The sequence below is a fragment of the Pseudochaenichthys georgianus genome, chromosome 9 (genome assembly GCF_902827115.2).
Source record: "Pseudochaenichthys georgianus chromosome 9, fPseGeo1.2, whole genome shotgun sequence".
NCBI classification, from domain to species: Eukaryota; Metazoa; Chordata; class Actinopteri; order Perciformes; family Channichthyidae; genus Pseudochaenichthys; species Pseudochaenichthys georgianus.
In genome coordinates this window covers 36,097,223-36,107,888 of record NC_047511.1, presented here as the reverse complement: position 1 = coordinate 36,107,888, position 10,666 = coordinate 36,097,223, and the positions used below count along the sequence as shown (strand labels likewise).

The window sequence follows — 10,666 nt, the reverse complement described above, 5'->3', positions numbered from 1 at the left end:
TGAACAGTAGTGCAAGTTTCAGTTTAAAAATAAGGAACTCTGACATTTTGAATAATTAACCGCCAGCGCTATGGATCCTCCACCTCCCTATGCAGCATATGCAATGTACCCCGCTAACCAATACTGGACTGGAAAGTAAATACGGCAACAATTTGGCATTGCTCTTCTATATTATTGTCATGATCGACTGTTAAACACAGTATCAACATTACATACAGAAGAATGAATGATGTTGTCTTTGTTTACCACAAATAGGCTACTACCTACTTATTATTGGCTCAAGCATCATACATTTGTTTGGAGATGTTGTGGTATCAAGGCTTCTTGACATCAAACTGCTTATTCCAGTGGCAATAGGATTATTTGTCAGTTTCCATTCATGTTGATGCCACATTTTGTGTGTCTATTTTATTGTGATTTGTTTGTGAATTGATCATAATTTGAGTGTTATGTAAATACTGAACGTACAGTACAACAACTTTGGACAGTCTTCAATGAGACGGGAAATTCAACATGATTCATAAAATGTATTTGTTTATTTTTATTTGTGCATTTAAATGGTCTACAAAGTTCACGCCAGAGGGAATTTCCCTCACACACGACCCCCCACCACCCCCCCTGCCTGAAACGCCTCCACTCCTTTGTTTACTTCTGTAACGTGACATGTAACACTTGCCCTTCTATTGGCTAGTGCTCCAACACATTGTAAGCAATAGACTAAGGGGCGGGACATCTCTGAGCGGTTGACTAATCACAACAGAGCCGGACAGCTAACCAATCAGAGCAGACTGGGCTCGGGTTTCAGACAGAGGGTGAAAAGAGGTGCTGCAGCACAGGCAGTATGAGAAAAATAAAGCACCTTTTGGACATTAAAGACTGAAAACATGTCACAGTAGAGTCTAATAATACAAATATGAACCTCAAAATAAGCATAATATGTCCTCTTTAATTTCATCTTTATTAATTTGGCAAACTTTAGGCTCCAAGTCTGGTGGCTAGAGTTACCTGTGTGAAAGTGACACCTGCAGCTCTTGATCACGTGATCTGACACAGATACAGCTTCAGGAGATCCACTGCTACAGTGCGTACACCAGGTGATCCTTATTCATCAACAACAGGCAATTCAGACCTGCTTCCAGTGCATTCACAAGAGTCATTTTGTACAAAAAGGAGGATCGTTGTCGTACTTTAACACCATTACTTTTGGGATGATTATTTGATGCAGCCCTATCATGACTGTAAAGCATCTCTCGGTGGATTACAAAAAAGTGAATGAACGAGGCACCTTCTCTCCCGGGGACATCCTCTCTGGCAGGGTGACGGTTGAGACCAGAAAGGAAACCAAAGTGCAGAGCTTATTGGTCAAAGCCAAAGGAAAAGCTACGGTGACATGGCAGGACCAAGAAGGACAAGCCACAGGGACGCACAGCGACAAGAAAAAATACTTTTATTTTGAACATATTATTCTTCAGGATAAAAACAAAGGAGATGGTTAGTATGTTCTCTCTATTGGGAAAAATGGAGGAAATACCTTTTGAATTGCTGTATACTGTCTGTTAGAGTCTGTTAAACAATTAATGCATTTGCATCTTAAAAACCTTCTTTTTTTTTAAGGTTCAGAAATCATCCGCCATGGGAGAAATGTCTATCCATTCACCTTTGTGATTCCAAATATGTGGGTGTGCTAATTTAAGCTAACACTTTGCATGGAATATTTATATCTATAATAAAAACGTTGTACCAGCTGGTTAAATAAATGTTCTCCTATAATATGTATTTGGATGTTTTCCCCTACAGAGATATGCCTTCGTCTTACAAGGGGAAATGGGGCACCATTACATACAGTTTGCGAGCAAAGCTGACTCAGTCCATCTGGCTTGTCTACAAAACTAAGACTGAGGTCCCTTTCCTGACCAAGTCTGAGTTTCCCTTTGCCTCCAAATCAGATATGATAATCATCGGACTAAAGGTTTGGAATTGCTTTTCATTTGACTTCAGGTTTTCTGTCAGTTCCTATTTAAGTTTACGATTAATTTCCTGACAGAGTATGTGCTTCCTTTGTAGGAACAACAATATGCAACCAGGATATCATTTTATGGCTCCTCAAAGGTTACTGTGAATGTAACTTCAGAAAAAATGGGAGTAAAGCAAGGTAAATAGACTTTATAAAGAATATATTCGTTGAATGGCCTTTACTAAAATATTAATGATGTATTGTTGCTCCCAAATTCAGGTGACGCAATTGTAATCTCTGTAGAGGTACTCAATGACTCTGCACGTGCGGTAACACCCAAATTCTACCTGAGTGAAAAGCAAACCTTTGTTGCTCAGACAAAGAGAATAGTGCACACAAATGAGGTCCTCTTTACGAAAGGAGACGCTGTTCCAGCGGAAAGCACTTTGACTATAACCAAAGTTTTGAGTATCCCTCCACAGCTCCACCCTACCTTCTTCAACTGCTGCCTGATGAAACTCGAGTACAGACTCAAGGTATTACAATTGTGTCATCTGTAAAATAAAAAACACTCTACTTGGATTTACAGTGGTTCTAAATACACATCTGCTAAGAAAAGGCATAATGTCAATAGCACCACACAGTGGCTGAATGAGGGGGAGTCAGTCACACACTGATGATGGGTACATGCTGTGTAGGCTATAGGACACAGTGTCATCTTTCCTGTTCTGTCCTTCTATCAGCTTTAAATGTTTAGGTATTTAGAATAAACTTTAATGTTGTAACCGAGATCTAGAGCAAGAAATGCCCACTGCGCAATGAAAAGAAGGGAAGATACAGCACAGAGACAAATGAAAGTAATTCAAAGTAATTTTCTGGTTGCAGGTCACTCTTGACATCCCTCTGGCAAGAGACTCAGAGATCAAACTTCCTCTGGTCATTCTGTTGGGCTCCCCAAAACCACATCAACAAAAACCAAAGTGATCCATCTGGTTCAGGAAGCTTCCTGGTTAAACATGTGCATACGATCAAGAGCCAGTTGTCAGTATGTTGTATGACAATGAGAAACAGGACTTAACACAACAACACAACAACTGTTTAAAATAGCTGCTTTTACATGAGTTTAAATTATACCTCACGTGCCTGAGAATTCCCTGTATGTTCTCTTGTCCACTAGATGGAGATGTGTGTCACTAACCAGTAGTGTTTGATTTGTTGGAGTATACTTAAATCGGTACCACTTTACAATAAGACTACCCTTATAAAGGGTTTACAAATAGTTTGTAATTCATTTATTAATTAGGTTGTGAACACTTTATAAATCATTAATAAGCTTTTATAAGACATGAGATAAACAGGGCAACTGTGACCGGTTGCTTGCCAAATACTGAGCCCACATTTATCTGTACTGCCGTATTAGAAATGGTAGTAACTCATTAATAAATGGGAATGTGTTTTACACTTTACAATAAGGCTCCCTTTTGGCAGTTATAAATGTTAGTAACTCATAAATAAATGGCCATAAAGAGATGCCAAGAAACATAAAGATGGATCGGGGGAGAATCAAGGCTGATGGCTGATGAAGAAGACGAAGTAAGCTAGGTAGCCAATATAAGGCTTAGTCAACTTGCCAAATAGTGAGCCTGTGTTGACGTATTAAAACTATATTAGAACTGGTTTATAAATGGTTCTTAATGATTAATAAAGTGTTTAAAACCTAATTCATAACCTAATTATAAACCCTTTATGAATCCTTAATAAGGGTATAGTCTTATTGTAAAGTGGTATCCTTAAATCAAATAATCCTTTACTTTTCTAAATCCTAAGAACTGCTACAGGATTTGATTTGTAGATTTGATTTGTTTTTGATCTGTATTTTTGAAAATTATGTAACTTTTTTAGTTTTTATCTTTTTTTAGCATATTGTTTATTATATTATAACTTAGTACTTTTTTTAACGCATTTAAGATATGCAACACGAAGCTGTCTGTGGCTCTTTCCTGCTGTAACGCTGCACATTTCCCCTGTGGGACTAATAAAGGTATTCTGATTCTGATTAAGATGAAGTTCCAATACTACAATGTCGAAACATTAAAGTCTCTCCAGTGTAACCTTAAAACCTGTTTTTAAATTAAGACAAATATTTTTTTCTGAAGTATGTAGTAACAGCTAATGCCAAATTAGAATATATAAAGATGCATCAAATGAAAATCTAGTAAACATAATGAATTAGTAGAAACATCACCTGAGTAAATGTACTCAGTCACTATCCATCACGTGTGTGTGAGGCAGTAATTAATTTGACCGATATGAAGGATTAACACATAAGGAACCAATTGTTTTAATGACAAACAATGACTAAGTAAGATCTCAGAATTAGTTGGTGGGGTTTCTCACGCTCATCCATTCTAGCAACAGAGGAAAGTACCGAACAAAGGAACATTCATGATTCTAACAGTACATGTGTTACCAAACCAGCCTTTAAGTGAAACCAGGCCCATGTTCTCATCAGAGCCTCAGAGATCTCTCCCTGCCCAGGAGGGAAACATGTTGAGAGCTGAGCATTTTATGGTTGGGATCCATCCTGAAAACATTACATCTGGCTATTGTGGCACCGCACTGCGCACACAGCACACGCACACAAACCTACCCAGGGAGAGCACATTACGTCTTTACAATTTCACATTAAACCCACAAAACAGAGAAGACAATTGAAACTGTTCTACCCACAAAATCAATAATCAAAAAATCATACGAGTGACCAACAAACAGGCTTCAGATCTCATGGTTCTGGTGTACATGTCCTCTGCTGTGACGGAATTGAAAAATGATGCTGCAGCTGACTTGTCATCTTGTGTTACTTGAGCCTGTTCAATTGTATTGTAATATTTGAGTGGAAACACATTAAATGTCATCCAAATACTATGTCAAACTGTTTTTAAAGTATCACTTATTGTAAGTAGCTGTAATAACTTTGATCGTATATGACTATGTGGGTAGAGGAGAACTGACAGCCATTGACAGCAAATGTTGGAACAATGGGGTCTAAATGCTGTATTTTGAATATAAATTGTCCGCGAGGCTTTACAGAGTGGCAACGCAGTGCAGATTTAGCTAATCCTGCCTCCTACACCTGCGTAGAGAACTCTGCAAGGCAGCAGGATGGTTCATATTCTTCATTAAAAGAATATAAACTTTTATGGTGGTGGGGTATAATGCAGTGTGAATCCCACACCTGCATGAAGACATCTCCAGAGCAACATCTTCGTGTCATTTTCTTCTTTTTTTGGAGGCAGTTGTGTTGTTGGCTGTGCTGTAGCAGAGCCTGCCTGGTAACTAGTCTGGCTCCGTGTACAGTGTGCAGGCCGTCAGCCAGCCAGCTCCCTCCCTTTCACACGTACACACACATAGACACAGGCACACACACACACACACACACACACACACACACACACGCACGCACGCACGCACGCACGCACGCACGCACGCACGCACACACACACACACACACACACACACACACACACACACACACACACACACACACACACACACACACACACACACACACACACACACCATAGCTTTGCCTGATTTTGGAGAAGGGGTATGGAGGTGTGGCCTCTGGCACCTCCCACCTCCATAGCCAGAGCGAGTACCATGACAACCATGCGGGCCTGCTGGCGACTCCCTGTCTTCATCTGCCACGGTTGCCATGGTAACTCCCCAAAGGGGCTCCCGCAGATCAGCGGGACGGCCGTCCAGTTGACTAACCCTCTCCCAGATGGGGAACGGCTGAGAAAGCGAGCAAGAGAGAGGAGTGGAAGGAAAGGGAGGGTGTGTGCGTAGTGTGTGTGTGTGTGTGTGTGTGTGTGTGTGTGTGTGTGTGTGTGTGTGTGTGTGTGTGTGTGTGTGTGTGTGTGTGTGTGTGTGTGTGTGTGTGTGTGTGTGTGTGTGTGTGTGCGTGTGTGTGTACGATGGCACAGCAGAGCCTGAGGAGGGAGAGATAGACCGTGTGCTACAGTGGGAGAGATAGGAACCTCAGAAAGAGACACAGGAGACAGCTAGTCTGACCTGCAGAAGCAGCCTATCTCTGCCTACATGCAGCCTTCAGCAGCTCGCATGATAACAGCGAACAGAAAAGCTTTGATAGAAAACACATTTATTAGAACACAGAATATTATGTTTGAATTAGCCTACATTGTTTGTGTCTCTTGGGATAGCAGCTTTAACTAACTGTATAATGCTAATGTACATGATTGAAATTAATGAATTTCGTCGTATACAACCAAAAAGAGATGAAAATTAGAAAAGTCGTCTTTCTCCCTTTTTCCAATCATGTCAGTGACAAGAACCACATTTTGAGTGTGGACTCAGTGGAATAGGGCCACAGATGGCTCTGTGTAAGTATGGTTGGAGAAAGAAATGGCATTACTAGGTTCGTTGGCTGGAGAGTACTGAGGGCCTTTTTCTACTCTCTAATTGCTCCAAGCTGTGTCCCCTCGAAGGGCCAGATACATAATTGTCATGTGAGTGAAGGATCAGGCGCTATCAAAGCGAAGGGCATTTCAAACCAGTGTAACTGAATTTAAAGGTCATGTTTTTTTTATTATATTAAAATGATATTCCTCTTTAAAATTATCTATGGTGATGTTGGACATGCTTCAATACCACATAATGAAACAGGTGATTCAGTTAAGTACATCATAATGAAGTTTTTATTTTGGAAAAGGAGAGAGATAAACTTCCCATAAACATTTTCTGATCTAATGTAAGTGCAGAAAAGTTTGAATTCTTATTTTTCATATAAAACTTCTCATTATTTTAAACGTATACAAAAGTGACACAAGGCAATTTTGTCAATGTTACAGAAGGCAAGTTGCCGAAACATTCTATACTAAATCAAATAATCTAGTTTCTTTGTTTATTTTCTTTATTATACGTGCAATAATACTTCTATCCTAAAACTAGCTCTACATAAAGTGTGACTATAGTGTGCACTTGTAGTGGTAACCTTTGGAATAAGAAATGGTTTTACTGTTTAAAAAAATCCATTGACACAAGTTGCTTGATTAGACAAAGGATATAAAAACAAAGAGCAGGTCAACGTTATTTATGAAACTCAGAGAAGCACCCTCCCCTGCATAGGTGGACATTGCATATCTTGCATCCGAACACACTTTCATGCCGCAGTCCTTTGTTGGTGCAGTTCCTGCAGCGACGAGAGCGCTCTGACATGCGCTCCAGGCGGTGTCCATACTCTATTGGTGAGTCTGCATGTCTCTTGCGTGCTGCCCTCTCCATGCCCCTTGCCCCTTGGTAGTCCCCAATCAGCTGCTGCGCCAAACGCACCCGGAAGTGGCGCTGGGTGAACTGTTTGCCGCTGAAGCCCGCCGGTGGAGCGCCCCCTCTGCTCTCCCTCAGGATGATGTAGGCGTTGACGATGCACAGATTGACGTAGAACCACAGGAAGTAGCGCCACCACTTCTTACATGGCCTGCCAACCTGGTAGCATTCCCTCAGCTGGTCACACAGCTCCACACCCTTCATGTTCTCCTGGTACAACAGCAAGGGCAGAGGCCGAGGCACACCAAAGGACACACCTGAGCAGTTCATGCTGTCCCCCTCACTCTCCCCGTCCGTCTCACCCTGCTGCCAGCCAGGACTGATACCAACAATCCCCGGGGCAGAGTTGGTAGAAAGGCAGCTAACCACCTTGACATCTCGTGTCACTGTAGCCACCAGGTTGCCACGCTGACACTGGTAGAACTCACCCTGTGTCAGCTTTCCGACATTATCGGCGCGCAGGACCTCTGGGTAACCTTTGCGTTCCGGCTGGGTGGGCCCGCAGGCGTACAGTCCGTCCCTCAGCAGCCGCTGGAGGAGGGGCACTGTGGTGAAGAAGCTGTCCATGAAGAGATGGTGGTACTGACCCTCCAGGCCGCGCACCAGGGAGGTCACCACCCTGGAGCCCAGGGAGGCCGCTTCCTCATCTTCACTGGGCTTGCCTACGTATATCTTGGCCCGGTGGCAGTAGCCAGTACGCGAGTCACACAGCATCCACACTGTCAGCCCTTTCCTCAGGGGCTTGGGGGGCATGTACTGGGTGGGGGAGAAACGTCCCTTCATGACAATGGCACACTTGTCTATAGTCAAACAGCGGTTTGGCGTGTATGCGTCCCACATGGTGTTCTCCACCACATCAAGGAGAGGCCTGATTTTGAAGAGAGCATCGTACCCTCGCTCTCCACGCACAGGCTCAGACTCACGGTCACACAGCTGGATATACTGTGTGAGTTTTTCAAAGCGCCTGGCTGTCATTGTTTTTTTAAAACCTGCATTTCCAATGAAAATGTCACTGGCCCAGTACATGCCAGTATCTGGAAGCTGATTGATGCCCATAAGAATGTTCAGACCCACAAAAGCTTTTATCTCCCTGACATCAGTGGGGTGCCAGTGGGGGTCTGATTTTCCACTCCTCCTTTGCCGATAGAGGGCGTATTTGTTTGTTTGTTCTACCATGTGTTCAAAAAGAGAATCTGGGAAGAGTATCCGGAAATAGTCACGGGTGTCAGCATCGTCCCCCAGCGAGTGCTGAGGGCCGCTGACAGCAGAGAATTGTTCGATTGCAATTACCTGATCAGGTTCGCCCCAGAAGTCGGGAGAAGTACAGTCGTCGTCCGAGTCATCTTCAAAGCTGAAAAAACTCCTGCGCTCCTCCTCCTCCAAATCGGAGAAATCAATATCCGAATCATTTGAGGTGGTATCAGAGCAGTTAGTGGAGGTAGAATAATAACAGTCCTCTGCGTACTCCTCCTCGTCGTGCGTGATACCATTACTACTACCAGTGACCAAAATTATGTTGCAGCCTCCTCCTGCGATGAAGCTGGCCGCGTCTGCAGTCTCCGCCGCGGCTGCTGTGCTCGTGAATCCATTCTCCCCCTCGCCGTCCTCGTCCTCGCGCACTTCGTCTTCCTCGTCCGAGTCTGGCTTTCTGTAAGGAATTTCAAACCACTTTACATCTGCCGAAAGATTAAGCGGAGACTCTTGACTGTCGCACACCGTGGTACTTTCTGTGTCCGCGCTAGTTTCCAAAATAGTAAAAAGCTCTCTGCCTTTTCTTGCCGTCGCCATGTCGGGGTATTAAAGTGCCCCTGCATGAGTCTTTTTATGTATATTTTTTCAACATGGGAAAATAATCGCACAAACCGGTCATCCGAAATGAACTGATGTGCACTTAACGGCAGCCTCTTCTCAAAAAACTTGCTGGTCGTGGAACTATGCGGCGTATAAGCTTGATTCTCATTGTTTCCGCTCCTGGTTTTTCTGGGCTTTGTAGCGCAGTGTGGCCGCAGACGTCAGAAGCTGCATGCATGTCCTGCTTTGTAGGGCGTTTTGCGACTGCAGCTGGTGGGGTTGCTAGTTCGCTAGGCTGGCAGATGGCCGCTTGCTGTTCTAATGCCCGCTGGCATTCACCACTATCAATATGCTGGATACCCATCTCCTGGGCCGTGGAGATACAAAAAGTAATGCCTAAAACCCAAACGTCAAAACAAAAATCATATACTGTCAATCACATGTCTAACCTCACAGTTGGTGAGTTGGAGTGAGAAAACTTTCCACTGACACTGTACATAAAGTCACAAACTGCATATGGTCTATTTTCTCTCTGTTATTTTAAAGTTTATTAAGTCTTTTATATACATTAGAAGGAACAGTGAAAAATCCACACAACATGATTAAAATGCAATGATGGATGTTTCCACATCACACACTCCTTATCCGTAGGTTTGCTAAACAGACTACACACTGAACTCGGGCAGAGAAGCAGCTTGTTCATTCATAAACATGCTTCTTCCCTCTGACAGGTTCCTACATGAATCTGAAGCCCTATAGGCTATTGTAGAATTAGGGACCTCCCTCTATTTTATGAATGTGGGCAGATACTCTTGTGTTTTACTCCAGGACTGAGGATGAAGAGTTCCCCCTGATGAGATTGATTGATCCTCTTCTGGCAGTGCAAGTAGACCCATAAAATCATCAATTTATTTTCCAGACACTTTAAAGTCACGTGCCGGTAACATCTGGCCACCTTAGCTGTCTTAATCCTTCTATTATGCACGTTGTTCAGTTCTGCTTCAGCAGTGTAGTCATACCTGTGTTTATTAATAAACAACCCACCTAGTATTCCATGCTTTAGTGTTCTCCCCTGAGGTCGGACTCATGATAAGTAGAGCGAGATCTTATTGTCGTTTGTAATGTGTGAAGTACTCTTCAAATACTGATCCAGGATGTTTTTAATACTCTCCTTTAATCACAATGTTATTGCACAGGACATACAATGTAATATACAGTACTCTGTATCGATGCAGTTTTTCTAACCACACAGCATAGTCTGCCCCTTTCATTACAACAGAGGGCAGGAAAACTATTAACAAGGCCTTTGGGTTTGACTTCAAAACATCAAAACAGGTCATGGATTCCTGCTTACTTGGGAGGAGACTGGTTATGTCTTCACTTATGGGGGGATGGGCTGCAGGAAGGGTCCTTTCCAAATTCTTTTAGCTGTGGCCTGAGCCTACATGGCTGGCTGAGCACTGGGTTGCTGCCCCTGGGCCCTGCAGCAGAGGCACAATTTATGCGTCCTTCCTCACTAGCTTATTGCAGAGATTCTTGTTGTCTCAGTGGTATCATATTGCCTGTCTGAGCTAC

The 10,666-nt window shown here is 43.1% G+C and overlaps 1 protein-coding gene across 1 annotated transcript; it reads right to left on the bottom strand.

The window, feature by feature from the left end:
* Nucleotides 1–7,063: 7,063 nt before the first annotated feature.
* LOC117452613 (piggyBac transposable element-derived protein 4-like) lies at nucleotides 7,064–9,088 on the bottom strand. Its single transcript, XM_034091323.1, has one exon. It carries the CDS (start codon nucleotides 9,086–9,088, stop codon nucleotides 7,064–7,066), a length of 2,025 nt encoding a protein of 674 aa, XP_033947214.1.
* Nucleotides 9,089–10,666: the final 1,578 nt, after the last annotated feature.

Bases quoted from the DNA above. Each gene is read 5' to 3' on its own strand.
- LOC117452613 (XM_034091323.1), bottom strand. From the start codon at position 9,088: ATGGCGACGGCAAGAAAAGGCAGAGAGCTTTTTACTATTTTGGAAACT.